Source organism: Dicentrarchus labrax, unplaced genomic scaffold (genome assembly GCF_905237075.1).
Source record: "Dicentrarchus labrax unplaced genomic scaffold, dlabrax2021, whole genome shotgun sequence".
NCBI classification, from domain to species: domain Eukaryota; kingdom Metazoa; phylum Chordata; class Actinopteri; family Moronidae; genus Dicentrarchus; species Dicentrarchus labrax.
In genome coordinates, this window is record NW_026136716.1 from 2,581,332 (window position 1) to 2,604,809 (window position 23,478).

The 23,478-nt window shown below is 40.4% G+C and overlaps 3 protein-coding genes across 10 annotated transcripts in view; 2 read left to right on the forward strand and 1 right to left on the reverse strand.

The window, feature by feature from the left end:
* LOC127378661 (collagen alpha-1(XVIII) chain) overlaps positions 1 to 7,304 on the forward strand; it is a 43,185-nt gene extending 35,881 nt beyond the window's left edge. For 5 of the 6 annotated variants that reach the window (XM_051427768.1, XM_051427762.1, XM_051427766.1 and 2 more), the window contains 20 exons: positions 105 to 137; positions 248 to 283; positions 373 to 432; positions 866 to 943; positions 1,137 to 1,172; positions 1,272 to 1,325; positions 1,513 to 1,584; positions 1,685 to 1,750; positions 1,925 to 1,955; positions 2,163 to 2,216; positions 2,326 to 2,360; positions 2,457 to 2,582; positions 2,673 to 2,820; positions 2,895 to 2,959; positions 3,354 to 3,482; positions 3,590 to 3,622; positions 3,705 to 4,286; positions 4,379 to 4,576; positions 5,172 to 5,281; positions 5,405 to 7,304. In XM_051427768.1, coding sequence (XP_051283728.1) covers positions 105 to 137; positions 248 to 283; positions 373 to 432; positions 866 to 943; positions 1,137 to 1,172; positions 1,272 to 1,325; positions 1,513 to 1,584; positions 1,685 to 1,750; positions 1,925 to 1,955; positions 2,163 to 2,216; positions 2,326 to 2,360; positions 2,457 to 2,582; positions 2,673 to 2,820; positions 2,895 to 2,959; positions 3,354 to 3,482; positions 3,590 to 3,622; positions 3,705 to 4,286; positions 4,379 to 4,576; positions 5,172 to 5,281; positions 5,405 to 5,618 — 2,160 coding nt within the window. In that variant the 3' untranslated portion in view covers positions 5,619 to 7,304. The remainder of the gene's footprint in view (positions 1 to 104; positions 138 to 247; positions 284 to 372; positions 433 to 865; positions 944 to 1,136; positions 1,173 to 1,271; positions 1,326 to 1,512; positions 1,585 to 1,684; positions 1,751 to 1,924; positions 1,956 to 2,162; positions 2,217 to 2,325; positions 2,361 to 2,456; positions 2,583 to 2,672; positions 2,821 to 2,894; positions 2,960 to 3,353; positions 3,483 to 3,589; positions 3,623 to 3,704; positions 4,287 to 4,378; positions 4,577 to 5,171; positions 5,282 to 5,404) is intronic. The other variant, XM_051427763.1, reaches the window with a different exon arrangement.
* A 1,825-nt stretch (positions 7,305 to 9,129) lies between these two features.
* On the forward strand, positions 9,130 to 19,819 carry LOC127378662 (NACHT, LRR and PYD domains-containing protein 3). Of its 3 annotated transcripts, XM_051427769.1 has the most exons (19): positions 9,134 to 9,421; positions 9,700 to 9,770; positions 9,903 to 9,946; positions 10,112 to 10,231; positions 10,340 to 10,456; positions 10,549 to 10,656; positions 11,523 to 11,601; positions 11,802 to 12,006; positions 12,254 to 14,048; positions 14,459 to 14,632; positions 14,751 to 14,924; positions 15,386 to 15,559; positions 15,802 to 15,975; positions 16,495 to 16,668; positions 16,968 to 17,141; positions 17,758 to 17,931; positions 18,319 to 18,492; positions 18,787 to 18,833; positions 18,928 to 19,819. In XM_051427769.1, exons 4-19 carry the CDS (start codon positions 10,143 to 10,145, stop codon positions 19,464 to 19,466), a joined length of 4,371 nt encoding a protein of 1,456 aa, XP_051283729.1. In that variant the 5' UTR covers positions 9,134 to 9,421; positions 9,700 to 9,770; positions 9,903 to 9,946; positions 10,112 to 10,142; the 3' UTR covers positions 19,467 to 19,819. The 3 variants fall into 3 exon arrangements, with proteins under 3 accessions (XP_051283731.1, XP_051283729.1, XP_051283730.1); XM_051427770.1 differs by lacking the exon at positions 9,700 to 9,770 and having other exon boundaries at positions 9,815 to 9,946; XM_051427771.1 differs by lacking the exons at positions 15,802 to 15,975; positions 16,495 to 16,668; positions 16,968 to 17,141 and having other exon boundaries at positions 9,130 to 9,421.
* On the reverse strand, positions 19,774 to 23,318 carry LOC127378673 (PI-PLC X domain-containing protein 1). The gene is made up of 7 exons (XM_051427801.1): positions 23,048 to 23,318; positions 22,796 to 22,932; positions 21,880 to 22,005; positions 21,522 to 21,677; positions 21,122 to 21,234; positions 20,891 to 20,961; positions 19,774 to 20,482 (listed from the first exon to the last, which is right to left on the reverse strand). The coding sequence occupies exons 1-7, from the start codon at positions 23,148 to 23,150 to the stop codon at positions 20,205 to 20,207; spliced, it is 984 nt and encodes a 327-aa protein (XP_051283761.1). The 5' UTR covers positions 23,151 to 23,318; the 3' UTR covers positions 19,774 to 20,204.
* Positions 23,319 to 23,478: the final 160 nt, after the last annotated feature.

Consider the following 23,478-nt stretch of genomic DNA (forward strand, 5'->3'; position numbering starts at 1 on the left):
GCCTTTTAATCACTAAATCACTTACTCAGATTCACTAACAGTCACTGCCTGCTAAGTTGTTTGTTCACCTCCGCACTAACTGACCTAACTTTGTCTTGCTATAGTATAATGACCCATATTGGAACGAAGGGTGGCAGGTGAGTGGTCCCCTAACTGGCCTCTCCATCATTCTTACTAAACTTAAATTAAATTAACATGTTTACACAATATTTGTTCTTTTTCTTCATGTGTTTTCTCTCTTCGTCAGGGAGGAAGTAGTGTTCAGGGTCGAGCAGGATTCCCGGTATGTACCACCGTCGTTATCACAGAGCTCAGTTTGGAGTCCGATCGATATGATGGAAGGAAGTTATTGTGTGATGTGTTTTTATTTAGGGGCCCATGGGACCAAAAGGAGACAAAGGAGACTCAGGTCCTCCAGGGTATGCACCTAAGGTAAGATAATCCACATTTTGATTAATTATTTTAGCCTTTTTTACATTAGTAGTATTATTAGTATTATTGAAATTAATTAATTTAATATATTGTTATCTTGAGATATATCTTGAAGTACTTTTTCCCTGTTTCAACTAAATGGTCTTGCAAATATTACATGATTTCCACAGGTTGGAGGATCAAAAGGAATAAATTGCGTCTTTCTGTTTATCTTGAAAACATATAAATATGTTTTTGTCAGTTAAAGCTGCAATTTTATGAAATAGAAGCATTTTTTTGGTGGGATATTATCAGATGTTTTATGTGCATTTTGCTTGTAATATCTTGTCTTACAAAATAAATGCAGCAGCAATCCTGTACAATGTGTTATCTAAAGAAACTTTCAATAAAATCTTAATCATTGACACAAACTTTAACCTGTTGTTTTGTTCAGGGAGAGAAAGGAGAACCTGGTCTTATCCTCGGGCCTGATGGGAGACCTCAGTACATTGGTGGCCTTGCAGGAAAGCCGGTAAAGTCCTTTATAAAAGATTAGATAACAAACTATTAGGATGCATTCATCAATTTTTGTATCACAACTCAAATAACATAACATCTAGCATGCTTGTGCTTGTTTATGCTGCAGGAGTCGATTGTAAATAACACAAAATAAGTGATTAATTATGTAATATGTGAGCATTTACAGCGTGTGTATTACTTTACAGGGCGAGAGCGGACCCCCCGGCCCTGTGGGACCTCCAGTGCGTACCTTATTTTTTTTCACAGTGTTTTGCTGATGTTAAGTAAGCTAACAGCATCACATTATTATAATAAACCCGTCTGAATACTGTTATTTTCAGGGTCCACATGGTCCTTCAGGCCACAAGGGAGAGATTGGGCTTCCAGGTAGACCGGTGAGTAGATTCCTTGCAATCATCAAATTACATTTTCATATTCATATTGAATTAAAAATGGTAGTTCATTCTACCACTAAGAGTCCCCAAAGGTTTTAATTTATACACACAGCTTTAAGGCTTTAAATGCATTAATATTTTATGTGTAATGAATGAAATATGATTCTGAATGCTGTATTTATTGTAGGGTCGACCGGGGCTGAACGGCGCCAGAGGAGAGAAGGGAGATTCAGGCATTGGATCTGGATACGGTTTCCCGGTGAGTACCACTGGTTTTTGTCCCATTTCCTTCTGAACTTGTGCAGCTTTTTTATCATCAGGCCATCAACACACAGTAATCAATATTTGTTGTTTGCCAGGGTCCTCCAGGTCCACCGGGCCCCCCTGGACCTCCTGGACCTTATGTTCCCAGCGACAGATTCAGAGTGAGTCAAGACAGGAAACATTTTATCTTCTGCCTATTTACTGAATTAGAACTGTTGCCCGTATATTAAAAGTAATAACATATAAAATAGCTCAAAGAATGTGGATAATAAATGTTTTAAATGCAATGTGAAATTACTTACGGATCATATTGATAATCTTCAGTTTTATTTCAGGGGTATGATGATTCCTCCAGGCAATACCCAGGTAACTTCACTTCATATTTCATGTGCGATGATTGACAGAGAAGTTTGATATTTTGAACTTATTGGCTTTCTTACCAATAGTTAGGTGTGATGATCGATACCACTCTCATGTCGTACTTTAATATAAGAAGCAACCAATTGCTTTAAAAATTCTTTAAAGATGAGACTGCTGGTGTTTAACCGAGCGTGTTGTTCCTCGTGTTTCTAGCTCTTAAAGGAGAGAAAGGTGATCCTGGACCACCGGGGACTCTTGAAATTCCAGGTAGCACCACTTCGTCAGTGCGCATATATAAGCTTAAAAGTTAAGTAAATGTTTTTTTATTTTCAGTATGTAGATAAATTCAAAGCAAAGCATTTTGTTTCTGATGCAGGTTTCAGGTCATCGGTTGACATTTACACTTTAAGGGTAAGTCTCAACTCAACAGATAGAATTTAATGGTTAAACTATCAGTAAGATTTTTTGTTTATACTGTTTATATTTGTTGGATGTTTACATCTCCAGAATGAGTTGAAAGGTGAAACGGGCAATCCGGGCTTCAAAGGAGAGAAAGGAGAACCAGGCGGAGGATATTATGACCCCCGCTATGGAGGGAGCGGAGTTGGACCCCCAGGAGAGCATGGACCTCCTGTAAGATCACACTGTCACACACATAAAGCTTTACAGTTTATATTACAAAAACATCTAGATATAAATACATTTCTGTCCTTGTCCACTCAGGGCCCAAAAGGCGACTCCATCATTGGCCCACCAGGCCCTCAGGGGCCACCTGGTCAGCCAGGAAGAGGCTATGATGGGCAACCTGGACCACCAGGTCCACCTGGACCTCCAGGACCATCCTTACCTGGAGCTTACAGGGGCACACAGAGTAAGTAATAATCAAACACCTAAATATTCAAAATGAAGTCATTTGAGCTCATGTGACCCCCCTTTTAATGACAGCTATCAATATTCCTGGACCACCTGGACCACCTGGAGTGCCTGGACTACCTGGACACTCCTCAGGGGTGAGATAACTTTATTTCCTTATTATCTAACAATAAATCAGGAAATACAAATATCACTTCCTGTCTAGATAAGATTAAAAAGATTAAAGGTCAAAATACACACTGTAGCTCTATAAAGACTGTGTGTTAAAGTGTTTATACAGCATTACTGGACTTTAATCAATGACTCTTAGCCCGATAAACAACGTGGCTGTAATTAAGTTATTAATCTCAGGAAGCAGACGACTGATTACAAAGTACAAGGTCATTTACACAAGGTTGCACAACAAAAGAAAGTTGTAGTCCCGTCACGATACACACACAGAACATAGATAGTAGATAATTAGGTTAGGATAACATAAAATATAAATATATAATAAAACATTTTGCCCAAATGTGTTTTTTGTGTTTGTAGGTAACAGTGTTGAGGTCTTATGATACCATGACAGCCACTGCTAGAAGACAACCCGAGGGCTCTCTGGTGTACATTATAGACCAAAAAGATCTCTACTTACGGGTCCGAGATGGAGTTCGTCAAGTCCAAGTAAAACATGCACCTTTTTTATGATCATAAATCAGCAGGAGATACAAAAAATACTTTGATTTCTCAGTTTTTGTACATTTATGCAGTTGCTGCCTTTGTTTTTTCAGCTCGGGAGCTACATTGCTCTGCCCAGTGTGGATGTGAGTGCAATTCCTCTTTTTTCTCATCTTCAGAACATATAAGCGTCCTGTTTTTAATACAAATCATACATATTATTTTCAGGATAATGAGGTTGCAGCTGTGGAGCCCCCACCACTCGTCCCCTACTCCCCAGACCACCACTCCAACACCGACACCTCCTCACATGACTCCCAGAGGCCACCTGAGAGTCCGGTCCACCCAGACTCTGGGCCTCAGTCGCAGCCACACCACCCAGACCCTTATTACCCATCAAACCCTGATCCCAGATACCCAACCCACACTGATCCCAGATACCCAACCCACACTGATCCCAGATACCCAACCCACACTGATCCCAGATACCCAACCCACACTGATCCCAGATACCCAACCCACACTGATCCCAGATACCCAACCCAGCCGGATCCCAGATACCCAACCCAGCCGGATCCCAGATACCAACCTGACTCCCGGCATCAGCCAGATCCGCGGTACCCAGCACCCACAGATCCAAGGTATCCAAGTTACACAGACCGGTTGAATCAACCGGACGGTAGGTATTCTGTCCATACAGCCCAGGAACGCCCCACGTACCCAGACACTCGCTACGCAGTCACTCCTCAGCGAAGACCACCTCCTCCTTTGCCCGAGTCTCCAGTCCACCATCATTCTACAGGTCCAGCGGTACGAGAGGCAAACTTTAAACCATCAAACTCACATCTCCGCTCTGAGTCTTATTCTTAAATTAAATATTACTGCTGGGCATGTTTCCGCAGCTCCACCTGATCGCCCTGAACAGCCCTCAGACCGGCTCCATGCAGGGCGTCCGCGGTGCAGACTACAAGTGCTTCACTCAGGCTCAGGCCATCGGGATGAAGGGAACTTTCCGGGCATTCCTGTCCGCCAAACTCCAGGATCTCCACAGCATAGTTCGCAAGGCTGACAGGGACCGTGTGCCAATAGTCAACCTGAAGGTAGCCAACAGACGTTTTTCAACCATTTAAAGGAAATAGTTTGACGTCTCCAAAGTCTGTACGGTAAATATGAGGCTGCAACTAGCAGCCAGATAGCTTAGATTAGCACAAAGACTGGAAACAAGTGAAAACAGCCAGCCTGGCTCTGTCCAACGGCAGCAAAATCTGCCTACTAAGATGAGCTGAAGAGTTACGGTATCTTTCTACCTTTTTTGTGTTATCCTCAACATTTTTAATGAATATTTATTTGCCGCAGTGTTTGACAAGATATATATATTTGACATATAAAATGTAAAAGCACCAAAGGAGATGTAGACAAGAACAGAGGTCAATTTATTGTACATAATCTGTGTAGAAACTACATCCGGCCTTGAAATAGTGTGAATAGTTAAATCACATAAACCCTGATAAAACCACAACAAAGAAGCAAGAACAAAAACTAATTATGAATAAATGGTAAATGGATTGTTTATTAATTTAATAATTAACAGGACAAATCTGGGCACTTAAAGGTAGCTAATATAAATAAACAGGAAAAACACACAAACTTTATGCTTATATTCTTGTAGTAATTGTGTCGTCTCATCCATGTCAGGACGAGGTTCTGTCTGACAGCTGGGACGGCATCTTCAACGAGGGCAGAATAAAGGACAACGTGCCGATCTACTCCTTTGATGGCAAAGACGTTTTCAGTGACAACACATGGTGAGCCAAAACCCATCAACTATACATAAATAAACATTTCTGAATATTCTGAAAAGTGGAGAAACCCCCCCACAAACATAAGCGTCATCTGTCCCTGCTACCCCTTCTTCTGTTTCATCCCAGGCCGGAGAAGATGGTATGGCACGGGTCAACCAGCGGCGGGCAGCGGCAGGTGGACAGCTTCTGCGAGACGTGGCGAGTGGGCGAGCGGGCACTGACCGGCATGGCGTCGTCACTGCAGAGCGGCAATCTGCTCCAGCAGAGCTCCAGCAGCTGCTCCAGCTCCTACGTCGTGCTGTGCATCGAGAACAGCTACATCAGCCACTCCAAGAGATAGACACAAAACACACAACAATGGACGAAGCCATGCTTTTGTCCACACACACTTTTCTATCTGTGCACTGTATGTGGTGCTTTGTAAATAGATCTTTTTCTTATGAATAATTAGTTTACGTTTGTTAGCCGCTCCCATACGGTGCTATTCAGGATTATTCCACATGTTGAACCTAAGTTAAGCTCAGGTGACATACAGTAACAGTCAGGCCTTAAAAGCTGACTGTGCTTCCAAAAGCTTTGTTGTCTGTGAACTTAAATGCTGTGTGTGACTCGTCTGCTAGCGGTCGCTATAATGTTGATATAAATATTGAAATTAACATGCTTGCTAGTAAAACCCAGTTTTTATTGATCAGATGTCTGTCCCTGAGATTTCAAACATAATGGAGGTGAAATGATTTGATTCTATTTCCTGGTTGCTCTGGATAGTAGACCTTTTTCACAGCAGCCATTTTGACATGAAATAGAAATATATGGTTTGACTGTGACTGGAATACAATGTTAATACACGAGAGGCACAAATTGGGGCTAATTGTAGAAACACATGTTCCACTTATATAATTCTTCAATCAAATAAAACATGTCCATATGTCCAGACTAGAGAAACTAAACTGATCTCCGAGAGGGATATACCACTGTAATCACATGTAGAAATGATGTCTGTGGAGCGAGTGATGGACTTCCGTTTAACCAAGCACCTAAAAAGCAGTGTTAATAATGAAAACTATATTTCCTTTGGCTTTAAATATCACATTTAACTTTATATACAGTATTTGTCAGCGCTGGAGTTAAAAAATAAGTACTTGACCTTTCCTAAGTCCCGTCCCTTTCGAAACCTCGGTCAACTTTCTGCTTAAGATGTGACTATTAATATATGTCACTTTTATCTTTTAACCATTCTCCAAATGTGTTTTTTTCTTAACCTTGATGATCCTATAGCACATAGCATATCTAAGTACAGCAAAGGAGGAAGTTGACCGAGGTTCTGATCGAGGCTTGCTCAGCTGTTATTGGAGGAAAGAGCAAAAAGGGGCGGGACTTAGGAAGGGTCGATTGTCAGTTAAACCTTTTTATCTGTGTAAATGGTGCCTTTAACAACACATTTCAACCTCCAAAAGCAATATAAACATGAGTTATTGTGTATGAAAGTTGTGTTTTTTTAATTTCCTTTCCTTTACACTGATGTTATCTGTAACCCATAGCACTTGAGTTATAGCCTTTTTAATAATTTTGCAACTGTCTTGCACGGGAAGATATTTTCAAATCGTATTTTTTAGCAATAACAAAGGGATATTTATTTTTTATAAACCGTGCATTTTCTAGTTCAACGATAATGTGTGATGTGAATGCTTTCACAAAAGAATAATTACATTTACAAATACATTCAGCAAACGTGCAAACCCTACACTGATATAAGATTTGTGCGAATAATAAGCAAAAAAAATTGATGTACGAATAAATAAACAGGATTCAGCCATAAATGTTTATCAATGCACTGTTGCTTTTTATTCAACAGTGAATGCGCTGCAGTTTCAGTCTAAAGTGGAGAATCGATTGACATTCAAATGTACTAACAGTGCCATAACAAATGCAGTAAGATTACAGGTTGTCATATGTTTTTTTTCCTCCTTGTGTGAGCAACATTATGAAATGCTGCATTTCAATGAATAAACCTGTGTGGAAATTGTGAGTGACGTTCTCAGGTGATGGTGTTGTGCCTGTTTATCGAGTAAATTAAGTTTGAAATGTCTTCACACTCAGGAAGAGGATGCTGATTTAATGCAATTGTAAACAGTGGGTTACGCAAAACAGAATAGTTGTGAAGGTTTTTGACTGAGCCTGTACTTTAAAATAGACATATTTAATATTATGTATGATATAAAATCTGCAGAAAAATGTGTGACTTCAGGTGTTCAGATCACAACTAACTGAATACCCCTCGCCTTCCAAATGTGTAGGAGCGTCCACAAAAGGCCCCTATCTAGAGCCAGTGTTTGGTTTGTCCTCCTTCCTTAGACAGCAACCCGCAGCGTCTGTAGCTAAAAAGCTCATTCTAAGGTGACAAAAACATAACTATTCTTATTTTCAGGTGATTATACACTAATAAAAACATACCTATGAATATTATATTCCATTTCTGCCAGTAGATCATCCTAAATGTTGCACACTGGACCTTTAAATACCTGTAATTAAGTAAAATAATGCAATACTAACATATATAGAAGCATAAAAATAAAATACTAAATCAAGTACAGTTTATTTACTTTGTTACACGATTGAAAAGTATTTTATTTTAATGTACCTTAATAAAAAAGTAATCTTTTTTGTTTTCTGTCACTGTTACATGTACTGTACCGTGTATAAATGTAATTTATATTAACTTCAGCTGACTGGTGATTATAATAATTAGCACACTCTGTATTTAGCCTCCTTATCTGTCATGCTCCAGTTAAGGAGTGAATGACGGACACTATTGTTAAAGTCATATGACTGTTTCTCAGGCAAGTCCTAGAAGTTACAAGAAGATTTAGGGACGGAGAGAATGACATTCTCAGGAAGTCACACTGAATATAAAAGTTATGAGTGATGCACATTGTGTGCTTCCAGCTCAGCTTGTCTCCACAGCCTCTTGTGTGTCCTGCGTTATTTTCCAGCCCGGCTCTCTGATGATCACCTAACTGTTGTTGTCATCAGCCACCTGCCTGAACAGCTGTTGCTCATTTGTACATTAGTGCAGGTTTGAGTTGAGTTGAGAGCGGAAGATACTGTACATGTGGTACTTGACGGCCTGTCTACTGTTTCCCTGTGTGATTGCCTGCCTGCCTGCACACCTGGTACTGACTGTAAAGAAAGGCCAAGTTCAGGTAAAGTCCACCTCTACCTGTTATTTCCTGTCTGTCTATGCTTTAGCTCCTGCCAGAAACTAGGACATTGATGTCTGCTCAATGGTAGGTGGTTTAAAACATTTACTGAAGCAGTTTCATGGAATTATCTCATTTAAAGCCCCCTCCAGTCAAAGATCTGTGTTTCTTCTTGTTCCTACAGTGTGTTGTTTGGAGTTTTACTGGTGGAGAAATACTTAATCCTGTATTATTATATTAGTATTATATCCCTGTTTACTTCACCTCAATGGTAGTTAAAGTTAATGAGGTCATTGGGTGAAAGTTCAAGTTTCTCTTCATGACTCACAGCTCCTCCCAACTTGATTTGAATATTTCTTTGCCCTGAGTACTGCCTTCAGGATCCCTCTAAAACTACATACAAAATATATCAACTCAAACTTAACATTTATTTGTATATGATTTATTTATTCTAATCCCGTTCAGGACATTTTTCTTCCTAATACCTGAGTGTAATATGAGAAAAACTACAATGATAATAGCCATTAAATAAAAAGTGCAAGTGCTGCTTTTTAGTCCAGTAACATGTAAGTAAGTAAATCGAATTAATTCACTTTACATGAGGAGAGGGAGGAGGGGGACACTTGTGGTTGTCACACTGTGAATCCGGGTCTGGTAGGTCGGGGTCAGACCAGGACACACCCTTGTTAGTTGCCTGCAGTGGAAACTCAGGGCAGTATCTTACCTGCTTGGCTGAAGTTGAAACACCTGGGCTTTTCCTGCGTGTGTCGTTGGAATTTGTAGTCCTTTTAAAAAACCGAGCGACAGACAGACAGAGACAGACAGACAGACAGACAGATTATCAGACAGTGGTGTTTTCTGCTTTCACGCTGGATTTCCTCGTTAATGAAGCTGGAGGAGGTTAGTTTCACTTCGTTGTGACGCAGATATTTTAACGGAGGAAAAGGTCAGTATCTGACTGTTCTTACTGTTTTATTCAGTTTTGTTGTGTTTTATAGCCTGTGAGCATTAAAGATGTGAATGTCTAAAAATACCATTTATTCCGCTTTAAAACGGTTTAATAACCTCCAACAACGGTACGGTAACGTTGCAGTATTCCCATCTTGAGCCACCTGGGTGGGGGGCATGTTATGTACTGTAATATATTATCATTAGATTATTTAATGTGTAAGAATGCATGATTGTTATCATTTAAAAATGTTATAATACCATTGCTGCTCGTAGAAAATGTTTGGTTGGTGGCTACCACCCTGCCTTCTTGTAGAACCTGGACACACCTTGATTTCTGGCTGCAGGTAAATACTTGTTTAAAATCAAATACTAAGAGATTCTTTCTCAGTGATGACAGCAAAAGATCATATCACCGATACACAGACAGCCAGGACTGACAAATGGATAAACAGCATCTCTCAATGTCTCTTCTACAGATGAAGAAAATACCTGTGATTACACATTGATGTTGATTCAGCAGGTAAGCACCTTCCATGAGAGTATAATAAATGTTGAATGGATACACAAGCTAGAATTGTTGGCAGTCTGATAAAGCATTCATCATAGCATCCAACATTTTTGGCCAAAACAGAAATGACAAAACAAGGAAACATTTGTCCTTTTGCTGTCTTCTTCTGCCACACAGCAGTCTGAGTGACACTTGGTGTAGCTCTACTATGGATGTGCCTGAAGGGATCAGTGAGGGAATCCCCCCCTCCAAAATGACTCCAGTTGGGCAACATGACAGCTCGACCAAAGCTCAGAGGTGAGACGAGGATCTTAACTGTTCATGACCATCAGAGCTCAGCAGTTGCATCATTTTGCCTAAATTATGATTATATAAAAGTAATAAAAACTCTGTTTTGGGTTTAAGCCAAGAGCAGCAGCAGGAGAGACCAGCCTCCCCCGTACCCAGCTGTGTGTCCATGAAGAGCAACCACTCCCGGGAGGAGCCTCTCACTTTTCAAAAACAAATTTCCCCTGAAACAGAGTAAGTCAACTTTTTACGTTGCACTACAAAAACATTAACAAAGCAGTTTTTAGAGGGAAACCATGCTTCCTTTTATTAATTGTCTCTCTCAGGATCCAGGAAATACCAACCTCCACCGTACCCAGCTGTGTGTCCATGAAGAGCAACCACTCACGGGAGGAACCTCTCACCTTTCAAAGACAAGATTCCCTTAAAACAGAGTAAGTCAACATGCTGAGGTTAGTGGGGTGAGTGAGTAGTAGGGTTCGGGTGAAAATAATTGTAAGGTGCAGCCCCAAAATTTCAGAAAATAGAAAACAGAAAAATATTTAAACATTATTTCTAAGAGCCCAAATTGACATAGACATCCATACTTTCTGGAATTTTTTTTTCAAAACTTACATACTTAAAGATATTGAGTTTTCTAACATAACAAAAGCAATCTTTACATTTCAGAAGCTGGCACTAGTGAATGTTTGCTATTGTTGCTTGAAAAATAACTTAAAGAATTAGCTAAATTTACTGTTGATCTACAAATTTCATTTATTACTGCTATTATTTTCCGGATTTGAGAAAAGAGCTTGACTAGTGGGACGAGCTACTGGCGACCTTCAAAGTTGACTGTAATAGGCTGAGATAGCTGTAAATCATGCCCCCAAATACACGTCTTTTAAGCCCTTGCATGTCCTGTAATCTACTACTAGGAGTTTTTAACTGATTATGAAACTCTAAATGTAATATTGATGCCTCTATATGACCTACAGAAACAAGCCAGACCACTAGCGACAAGGTTGGCTATTTCTATATAGTTATTCTTAATGCCTGCCACCGGGTTGGATTTGGTCGGTTTCCCCTCGCAACCAATGAAGAGAGGCACTGGAAACACTACTACTTTTTTCCACGGAGACCAGATTTAACACAAAATCAAAGTTTCTTGCACAGGCTTTTATAACAAAATGATAATTAATAATTAAAAGGCTTTGTCACGCATAGGTTCAGTTCATTGGCAGCAAGTGCGATCAAATACCTGGTCCAGTATAATAATAAATTAATATTTAAAGATACTCAAATGTGTTTTCCTCCACAGACTACAACAGGAGATGCCAGAGGCTGACATTGGTCAGTCTGCCCTGGAGGATCAAACAGACAAGGACTCCATATTTATGGTGTGTAAATGCACAAGGAAGGGTCTGCACACTGCTCCTTTGTGTTCTACTTATTGGCACATGATGCAATAAATTGCACGCAAGGGAGCTACAGTGCTCCGACCCTTGTTTCATGTGCACATTTACAAAAGTTCTTGTATTTATTTCACAGTTTCACTGTTTTTTGTGTCAGAAAATTAAGTTTACGTATCTTTTTCCAGCTGCTTGAGGAGAACATTATCAGCTTTGTGAAGAAGGAGCTGAAGAGGACGCAGAGGGTTCTAAGTTCGGAGTGTGCAGATGACGAGGAGATCGACAGCAAGGATGGAGAGGATTTGAGGAGCAGCAGGGAGTCATTTCTGAAAATTGTGCTGTACTTCCTCAGGAGAATTAAGCAGGAAGAGTTGGCTGATGCTCTACAGAGGAGTAAGATGATTTTTACAGCTGTAACAAGATAGAATTGGGGAATAAGTTGTTTTTGTCTCTTAGTGTAGATCTAATCAGTCGTGAAGTAGTATTATACGTCTGATCAGGGAAAATGTAAACTCGATGAAAGCTGCTTGTGGTTTCTCCGATTGATCAGTCACCTGCCCTCCATCTTCAGTCAGCACCACAGGAATGCATGCCACATTTATTATAGCTTCCACTTACAAATGTTTTTTTGTCCATGCAGAATCTCCGGCATTGTGCCAACGAAAACTCAAGTCTAGTTTGAAGCAGAAGTTCCAGTATTTGTTTGAGGGGACTGCGAAAACAGGAGACACAACTCTTTTGAATAAAATCTACACAGACCTCTACATCACAGAGGGAGGGACTGCAGAGGTCAGTGATGAACATGAGGTCAGACAGATTGAAACAGCAGCTAGAAAACCAGCCAGACCGGAAACAACAATCAAATGTGAAAACATCTTTAAACCCTCACCTGGAAGCGAGGAACCAATCAGAACAGTGATGACGAAGGGAGTGGCTGGAATTGGGAAAACAGTCTTAACACAGAAGTTCACTCTGGACTGGGCTGAAGACAAAGCCAACCAGGACATACAGTTCATATTTCCATTCACTTTCCGAGAGCTGAATTTGCTGAAAGAGAAAAGGTTCAGCTTGGTGGAACTTGTTCATCACTTCTTCACTGAAACCAAAGAAGCAGGAATCTGCAGGTTTGAAGAGTTCCTGGTTGTGTTCATCTTTGACGGTCTGGATGAGTGTCGACTTCCTCTGAGATTCCACAACACTGAGATCCTGACTGATGTTACAGAGTCCACCTCAGTGGATGTGCTGCTGACAAACCTCATCAGGGGGAAACTGCTTCCCTCTGCTCGCCTCTGGATAACCACACGACCTGCAGCAGCCAATCAGATCCCTCCTGAGTGTGTTGACATGGTGACAGAGGTCAGAGGGTTCACTGACTCACAGAAGGAGGAGTACTTCAGGAAGAGGTTCAGAGATGAGCAGCAGGCCAACAGAATCATCTCCCACATCGAGACCTCACGAAGCCTCCACATCATGTGCCACATCCCAGTCTTCTGCTGGATCACTGCTACAGTTCTGGAGGATGTGTTGAAGACCAGGGCAGGAGGAGAGCTGCCCAAGACCCTGACTGAGATGTACATCCACTTCCTGGTGGTTCAAGCCAAACTGTGGACCATCAAGTATCATGTAGGCGATGACACAGATCCACACTGGAACCCTGGGAGCAGGGACATGGTTTTGTCTCTGGGAAAACTGGCTTTTGAGGAGCTGCAGAAAGGCAACCTGATCTTCTATGAATCAGACCTAATAGAGTGTGGCATCGATATCACAGCGGCGTCAGTGTACTCGGGAGTATTCACACAGATCTTTAAAGAGGAGGTTGGGCTGTATGACAAGAAGGTGTTCTGCTTTGTTCATCTGAGCATTCAGGAGTTTCTGGCCGCTCTTTATGTCTTTCTGACTTTTACCAACTCCGGCATCAATCTGCTATCTCAGTCAAAAACCTGGTGGTCTAATATATTAAGGGACAAATCTAAACTATCATTCCTCTTCCAAACTGCTCTGGACAAGGCTTTACAGAGTCCAAACGGGCACCTGGATTTGTTCCTCCGCTTCCTCCTGGGCCTTTCACTGCCGACCAATCAGACTCTACTACGGGGCCTGATGACACACACAGGACAAAGCTCACACTCAAATCAGGAAACAGTCCAGTACATCAAGAGCGTGATCAGGAGGAATCTGTCTCCGGAGAAAAGCATCAATCTGTTCCACTGTCTAAATGAGCTGAATGATCGTTCTCTAGAGGAGGAGATCCAACAGTACCTGAGTTCAGGAAGTCTCTCCACAGACAAACTTTCTCCTGCTCAGTGGTCAGCTCTGGCCTTCATCTTGCTGTCCTCAGAGAAAGACCTGGATGTGTTTGACCTAAAGAAATACGCTGCTTCAGAGGAGGGTCTTCTGAGGCTGTTGCCAGTTGTCAAAGCTTCTAATAAGTCTCTGTAAGTTTAAGACCATTATCTGCTGGTTGCACCGACAAAACATAATTACACAAATAATTCCAAAAAAATACACACCCTTGCTCAACTGGGTACACTTACTTGGAATGGTATTACCTTTGGTGACTAATGTTAGACAGTTAAAACTTCAGCTAGACGTTGCTGAGTCAATTTACTGACTTAAGGACTACTGTTACACTATGTTTTAACACTTACAATAACTTAAAATAATGGTTTTGTCTATAAAATGTCAGTACATAGTAAAACATTTCCAAGATAATGTCTTCAAATGTATTGTTTTGTCCAACCAACTCTCCAAAACATTTGAATTTCAAAATGATTCATTGATTGTCAAAATAGCTGACTTCATATCTATTTTTCTTTTGTAATGTGTGGCTCGTTTTGGTCTTCAGGCTGAGTGGGTGTAACCTGTCAGAGAAAAGCTGTGAAGCTCTGGCATCAGTTCTCAGCTTCCAGTCTTCCAGTCTGAGAGAGCTGGAACTGAATAACAACAACCTGCAGGATTCAGGAGTGAAGTTGCTCTCAGCTGGACTAGAAAATCCACACTGCAGACTGGAAATTCTTAGGTAAGATACTGTATGGTTGTTAATTATACCAAAGACTTTAAATTAGTTTTCTCCTGAAATGAGAAATGTTACCAAGTGCTGTTGAATAAAAAACTCACGTTTATATTAATTTTACCAGGCTGAACCACAACAATCTCACAGAGAAATGCTGCCACGACTTATCATCAGTTCTTGGCACCAAATCCTCTAGTCTGAGAGACCTGGACTTGAGTTACAATGACCTGAAGGACTCTGGAGTGGACATGCTCTCGGCTGGACTAAAAAGTCCACACTGTACACTGGACAAACTCAGGTCAGGAATTTAAATATAAATATGTTTAAATCTGACTGTTTACACCTGGTATCAACCTTGTTTTTTTCAGTTCAGCGTGGTGCACTGTGGGATTTTAGAACTGAACTTTATAAGCTGGACCCATACTTCTAGTTTCTCTTAATGTGTCCACATCTGATGTTTCCCCATCACAGATGACAATGTATTTCCTGTTTGCGTCACAGAGAGTCTCTCCTATCGGGCTGCCTGACTCCCTCGCTGTATGTGCAAATAAACAAGTGCATTATTCCCCTTTCCAAAGATCAGATGTGTTGTTTTTAACTGGTGGCAGAACAGTAGTTGCCAACACGCTGGGACAAACAGGCGCAATGTTTTTTACAAAAAAAAACGTTTTAAAAAAAGGCGTGACACAGTAAATGTATGTTTAGTGTTGAAGAGCATGTTTTTATTCAATATCCAAGTTGACTAAAATTCTTCCTCAGGCTGATAGGCTGTAATATATCAGACAAAAGCCGTGATACACTGGCTTCAGTTGTCAGCCACCAGTGCTGTACCCTGAGAGATCTGGATCTGAGTAACAATGATCTGCAGGATTCAGGAGTGATGCTGTTCTCTGCTGGACAGGAGAGTCTGCATTGTAGTCTGGAAACTCTCAGGTTAGATCACATTCTTGTGTAATTACTAAGTTTAAACTATAATATTGTATGCTGATTATTATTTTGTATTATTTGTGGTCATACATTTCCAGTATTGGTTAAATTCAGTTGTTGGTTGTTTGTGAGAAAGAATTATTTTAATTTGAAGGCGTACAGGATTAAAGAATTTGATGTTTTACTTGTAATGTGTACTTGAGATACATACACCTGAGATATACATGCTTCCCCCCCCATTTTACTAGGTTGAATCAAATTGGGCTCACAGAAAAATGCTGCGAAGAGTTCTCATCAGTTCTCAGCTCCAAGTCCTCTAGTCTGAGAGTGCTGGACCTGAGTAACAACGACCTGCAGGATTCAGGAGTGAAGATGCTCTCTGGTGGACTGGCAAGTCCACACTGTCAACTCCAAACTTTCAGGTTGGATGAATGTGTGTGAAGACTGGAAACAGCTAGCCTGAGTCTGATGGTAGCATAATCCACCTACCAGCACCTCTAAATAGGATTGGGCATCATTTGTTTTTTTTCCCCGATACTGGTGCTAAAACAAACTTTTGAAAAATGGTACGGGTGCCTAAAAGGTGCCTGAACTGATACAAATGACACAAAGACAAATCCACATAATAAGAAAAACCTAATCCAACTACAATTATTGGCAATAATTTAGTTAAATACTAATAACAGCAAAATAAATTGATATTCTACAAACTATTTATTTTGCTGAAATATTATCATATTTGCTAACCTGAGAAAAGACTGCTGTCGCCATCAATGGTCTCTAAATGGCAAGTCGTTATGGTAGCCTCCCTCTGAAGCTTACTAATTAACCCATTATATCTCGCTTGTTTGGAACCGACAGAGCCACTTTGTAAACATTATATTAGTTATACTATGAATATATATAACAGTAAATGTTTCTGTTCTGTTCTCCTGTGACAGGTTGAATCAAACCAACCTCACAGAGAAATGCTGCCAGGAGTTCTCGTCAGTTCTCAGCTCCCAGTCCTCCAGCCTAAGAGAGCTGGACCTGAGTAACAATGATCTGCAGGATTCAGGAGTGAAGCAGCTGTCTGTTGGTCTGGGAAGTCCACACTGTATGTTGAAAACTCTCAGGTAAGTATTCTGCAATTTGTTGTGATACTGCAAACTTTTAACTCCCTGTGCAATTGATTCAGATGAATCCGCCATACATTTTCTCAGTTTCTTGTAAGTTGTTAAATCGTAGACATGACTTGGATCACATAATTTCTATAAGGTCTGATTTGGGCCACTTTTCATATGTGGTCCAGATCTGTGGTCACTCTAGATCTACTTTCAACAGCCAAACAAAACAAATCTTACCTGAGCAATAATTCAGAATTGAGAGAAAATGTTTTATTCAGTATGTAAGTTTCCTGATTGAAACCCTTCAGGTTGAATGGCTGTAAGTTATCAGAAAGAAGCTGTGAAGCTCTGGCATCAGTTCTCAGCTCCCAGTCTTCTAGTCTGAAAGAGCTGGCAATGAGTAACAACGAGCTACGGGACTCAGGAGTGAAACATCTGTCTGCTGCACTGAAGACTCCACACTGTACACTGGAAACTCTCAGGTTGGATCATCTTTTAACACCACTTTTCTGTGTATACACAAATGTATATTTTAAGAAGGTATTCTTTCTGTATTACTCTTAAAGCTGCAGGAGGTAACTTGAACATACTTAATGCAAAACCTTTTCATGTGTCTCTCTGCTGCTCGTATCACTCTGCCAAGCCCCTCCCAGCAAACCCACAGCAGAACAGAAGAAGCCGGTTGCATGTGCACAGTAGTGATTGACACTGCGTTAGAGACTCCTGGTGGCTCTGATTGATTTCTTTCAACCACGGTGGATTCTTGCAAATGCCATTAGGAGGGCATTAGGAGCAGCCAGAGGAACCCAATTTTAATTTATGTTGCTATGTTGTTGTGTGTGTTATGTTTGCTGTTCTGCTGTCCAGCTGTCATTAAAAGTCATCCCAGTTACATTGAAGAAGCTGTCCCTGTCCTTTTACTTTTACTACTACCTGAAAGTAGATGTAATGCAATAACAATCTGGTTAATGCTAAGAGATAAGTGTCACACGTTTTTTTGCTTGTCTGAACTCATTTTCTTCTCACTGACAGTGAAACCCCCCATATAAGCTGAAACTCAGAAAATATAAATAGAAATATTTATTCTTTTTTTTCCAGGTTGAGTCAAACTAGTCTCACAGAAAAATGCTGTCAGGAGTTCTCATCAGTTCTAAGCGCCAAGTTGTCGAGTCTAAGAAAACTGGACTTGAGTAACAACGACTTGCAGGATTCAGGAGTCAAGCTGCTTTCTGCTGGACTGAGGAGTCCACACTGTAGACTGGAATGTTTCAGGTCAGCAACTATCCACATCTCTCAAAGCCTGTGGATGTTAAGTCTTGTTTCTGATTACAGTACAAGTTAATCTAGCAATTGCAATAACATAATTTTTGTTTTACACAAAGTATAAAATAACAAACCTTCTGTAGTCTTTTGAGCCTTATCACTGTCTGGAGGGAGTGTTCGGTGCCTCTGTGTTCTCTTGAGTGTATTTTTGTTGTCATTTGTGCAGATTACATTAATTAATTACTCTTATTTCTCTCTAAAAAATGCAATGAGTCAATGTTCTGCCGTCATGCAACTGCAGTATCTCCACTATTTTCAAACCAGTAGACACATCGAAGAAGATTATTATTATTTTTTTTTTTTACAAAACTCAGCTAATTGTGTGTATTTGTGTAGGCTGTCAGGCTGTTTGATCACAGAGGAAGGCTGTATTTCTCTGGCCTCAGCTTTGAGCTCCAACCCCTCCCATCTGAGACAGCTGGACCTGAGCTACAATCATGCTGGAGACGTGGGAGTGAAACTGCTCTCTTCTGGACTGGAGGATCCACGCTGGAGACTGGAGACTCTCAGGTATGGAAAAAAAACTCCTACTTCAGTGCTTCAGAAGCTGGTTGAATGAACTTGAACTTGAATTTAAAATGTCAACGTAGATGGGAAAAATCACAGGGTCCATTTTTGTAATACCTGGAATCAATTTGACCGCAGCTTTATATTTATATTGATTTTTCTTTACTTTGTTTTGTGCTGGGCACCAAAATACGACAAATGGGCAAAGTGACAGAAAATGTCAGGAAAATACCAAACTCTACCAAACTAGGTTCCTACTTGTCTCTGTGTTGGTCTGACTTTGCTTTCTTCCTCCAGCGTGGATCATGAATCCTTTCAGTGGTTGAAATCTGGTCTGGGGAAGTGTAAGTGTGTAAAATGTTAAAACACTCAATTCATGTGACATCAGTTAAGTCAAAACCTTCAGGCCTACATTTATTGTCTTTTTCTCATCGTCAGATACCTGTGAACTCACGTTGGACCCAAACACAGCACACAAAAACGTCCTCCTGTCTGAGAACAAGCGAAAAGTGATGCTGTCGATGGAGAAGCAGCCGTATCCTGATCACCCGGACCGATTCGACTGGTGCTACCAGCTGCTGTGTACAACTGGCCTGACTGGCCGCTGTTACTGGGAGGTGGACTGGGAAGGAGGCGTCGATATTGGAGTGACTTACAAAGGACTCAGACGGAGAGGAGCCCGTGATGGCAGCAGGCTCGGATGGAATGAGAAGTCATGGAGTCTGGAGTTCACTGATAAGTGTTACTATGCCTGGCACAATAATATAAGAACAGCTCTACTCACTCCTCCCTCTGCCTCTAACAGAGTCGGAGTGTATCTGGACTGGTCTGCAGGCACTCTGTCCTTCTACACAGTTTTATCTGACAGTCTGACCCACCTGTACACCTTCTACTGCGCATTCATGGAACCTCTCTACCCTGGTTTTGGGTTCTTGTCGCTGGAGTCGTCAGGTGTCCTTGTGTTAAAGTCCTCATAGTGGCGTATGGTGACGTACAGAACAAGACTTAATGGAGACTTTAAAGTGTTTCCTTCTGCTGTCAGAAACCCTTATTTCAAATGGTTTTGTGTTAACTTTTTCTGACATAATTCAAATGGTTTTGAGAGGCTTTATAAACTGGAAACTGCATCTAATTTCTTTGATTGGTTCTTATAATCAGTTTTTATTTAGTGTTTTTTTTTAGTGTTCTTTTTTATCAAAAGCAGCATTTAAAGCTTTGTACAGCTTTGTAAAAGTAAGATTCAAGCACTTTACCCAAATCAAAAACCAGACTCAAAGTCTATACTACTACATCAAAATTGTTTTTTTAATAAACTTTTTACCCACAGCAATCAATGTTTATTTTATGGCTGTTAATATTATCTTGATTGTATGTTTTAATCATCTTTTAACAATGGTGTCAAATAACAGACAGCCTTTAAAGTTGTGCAGTACGTCTTTCTTTCTAGTCAAGAGTCAAAATATATTAAAGTATTTATTTATATAATGTATTAAAGTGTATATCCCAAAATTGCAAATCCAATGGGAAAAAATATATATATATTTACAACTTGAAAATAATACTCCGATGACACTGCGTGATTCAGAAGTGAGGGTCCAAAAAAAACATATTTACATGATCAAACATATTAGTGAGGTAAAATATTATTATTATTAATTCACACTTTTTCTAAGAAAGGAATAAAAATAAATCTTCTTAGGTAGTTATAAAGATGCTCACAGCATCCCGCGGGCGGGGCGAGCAGCAACCGCTCCGGCTCCACCCAGCAGTTTGTCGTTGAGGCCAATCACAAGTGAGCAGAACCGACTGATGCCCACAAAGTCACAGCAGAGGATGTTGACTCCGCCCACCTCGCCCCCAGGCCGCTGCTCGCTCGCCCAGTGAAGCAGCAGCGAGAGAGCCCTCTTCGTCATCTTCCTCATGTCCTGGAGGGGATGGAGGAGGACGTAAGGGGCGTCTTCTGTCAAGTTCAGGCCGCTGACGTAAAAACCACCTGGGGGAAAAAACAAACAGTAAGGGAGGAAAGAAAAGAAATCATTCTCCAGGTTTTCTTGACAATCAAGGGCAGCACAGACAGTCTTATAATTTACTGTAAGGCCCGTTATTGACACATTTAACTCCAGTTTTATTCCTCTCTGTTTCATGATAACGGATTCATGATGAAGTGTATCAGGTTCAATACAGGTAAAAGTTTTTATCTATTTTTAACTCATTCATTCTAGTGGATATTTATTTTAGTGCTTTTAGAGATGTATTTTACTGTAAACCAAATCTACCTATGGGTACAAATAAAAAAAAAAACATAAAAGTAGTACATGCAGGACTTTTACTTGTAATAAAGTATTTTTATAGTGCAATATTAAGACTTTTAGTTGAGTAAATGTTTGAATACAATGCGTACCTGGTCTTCCTTTTCGCTTCTGGTCCTCCAGGTAGGCGATCACCTTCTTAGGGTCTGCGCTGTCGGCATACCTGGACACAGAGCGCCCCCATGAGGCCAATTAGTTTAGTGGCTAAATTAGTTATCATATGGAAGCAAAGAAATTAGCAAAGTGAGGTGAGTTCCAGCTTGCAATGTGTGATAATTGTGAGTTTATGTTTGTTTTTAATGCCAAACGGTGCAAACGTTTACCAGTAAGGTATTTCAGTCCACAGCTCAGGATGCAGCAGCACCATCTGTTGGTTGCTATAGGAAACAACGACCTGCTGACCTCTGGACCAACAGGAACGCAGAGTGGGAATGTCCTGCAAATAAACACATGTATGTTGTTAGTATCCTCTATATGCAAAACAAACTTCAATTATTTAATCCAACAACAGTCGAAAAACCTAAACATATTAAATGTACAATCATATAAAACAAAGAAAAGCAGCAAATCCTCAGGCGACAATCTAGAAACAGCAAGTGTTTGACATTATTTTACAAATCAAATAGTGATTAGTTGTTGTGCATTATCTCTTTCTTGATCGACAAATTGATTAATGAATTAAACAGTTCCTTTGTCTCTCTCTCTTTCCACCAACCCAGTCACCTGTGAGGAGCAGAGTTTCTTTCCGAACAGCGTGATGATGAACTCCACGAGGCTGACATGATCTTCGTCAGTCAGTGAGTCGAAATGCGAGCAGAAAATAATAACGATCTCCTTGGGATGAGCGTCCAGCCAGGTAGCCAGTTCATCCAGAGCTTCCTGTGTGTACACACACACACACACACACACACAGACTCATATTTTGTATTTAGTTTGTTCTCAGTACCTGCTGTATCTCTGGCCTGTTGTTGGTTTAACTCACTTCCCATGAAAGAGGAGTTTGAATCATAAAAGTGTTTTCTTACGTTCCCTTGCTGTGTGTGTGTGTATGTGTGGGTGTGTGTGTGTGTGTGTAGTGTACCTTCACAGTTATCAGTGTGTAGATGCCATGGGCAAAAAACAATTTTCTGCCGCCTGCCGGCTTCCTGGCGATCCGCAGGTCCAAGAAACGAACACCAAGATCACACTGATCACTGAGGACGGATTGCTACACACACAAAAGGAAAGAACAAACAATTCATTCATTGAGTTTCACATTAACGAGGCAAACATTGTGTTTTCTTATATATGCAAAGTTAATTAGTTAAAATTAGCTCCACCTCCACCAGCAGCCATATTAAAATTCCTGCTTACATATGAATGCAGCTGCAGTTATAATATTTAAGCAGCATTTGTACTTGATTAGATTTTTGAACCCGTCTTTATGAAAATATATTAATATAAGACACAGGAAAATGTGGTGTTGTTTAATTTGACCAGCTGTAAATACTGAATATGTACATATAATAATATATTAGTGAATTATATATTCTAATAATCCAATGTATTATGTTACTAAATTGGACTGTAATTTCAAAGTAATCTGACCCAACACTGCATTTAAATAATATATTATATAGTAATATAATCCTGACAGGAAAATTAATACTTTGATACTTTTTAATAATAGATATTAACTTTAGGATAACATTTTTTTTTTTATTAAAAAATTTTTACTTTTTATTTTTACTGTTACTTTTCTTTCACTCCTTCAACCTTTAGGTTTTATTTGTTATATAAAGTATATATTATATATATATATATATATTTATTTATCTGCTCACAGTACAGAGTCTATACTTTGTAAAGGTGCTTCTCTTGAGCACATACTGGGAATATCTGACTTTACGCGCTGCACCTGAACGCACCACCAGATGCCAGATTGTCCCTCATTAAATCCTCTGAAGGACAAAAAGGGCTCTCAGGGGCCAAATGTAACAGTATGTGCGCTCCTGTACCTGTGTGGTGGCCCAGCGGGAGACACAGGGTCGAGTCCAGCAGGGAAACAGCCAGTCGACCCCTCTGAGGAAGCAGGGCTCCGACTTCAGGACCGGAGAGGAGACATCCAGACAGAAAGACATACTGTCATGGCTCCCTAGCATATTAAAAACAAATATTAACTTGTTTAAATATCTATATATATATATTTTTCTAGTTTGATGTTGCCAGAACACCCCAGTTCATCCAGCCTCTCCCCGGTTCTGTGTTACCGGGTATCGCCAGGTTCCACAGCGGGACATCCAGCAGCTCCTCGGGCAGACGAGACATCCAGTCCGGGTTTCCTCCGAGCTCTTCCCGCTCTTCGTCTTCCATGATTGTCACCGGAAATATTTTTATATTTTACCTAAAGGTTTACTGTTTTCACCCCGCAAGTCTCACATGCTCATTTTTCCCTTGTTTTGAATTCAAACGCCGTTTTGTTTACGAAGTCTTCCGGGTAGAAAAGAAAACAAATGAAGTGCGTAAACAAGCTTGCTACTTCCGGCGTAGACCTTCAAAGTAAAATGGATGTTCGTTTTCGAAACAAAAGCACCGACACGTATAAACCTTTTTATTTATACAGTCTGTGGCAATAATAACAAGCTAATGTACAAGAATAAAAAGATTACCTCCATATTTAAGATTAAGTTCAGATTACTTT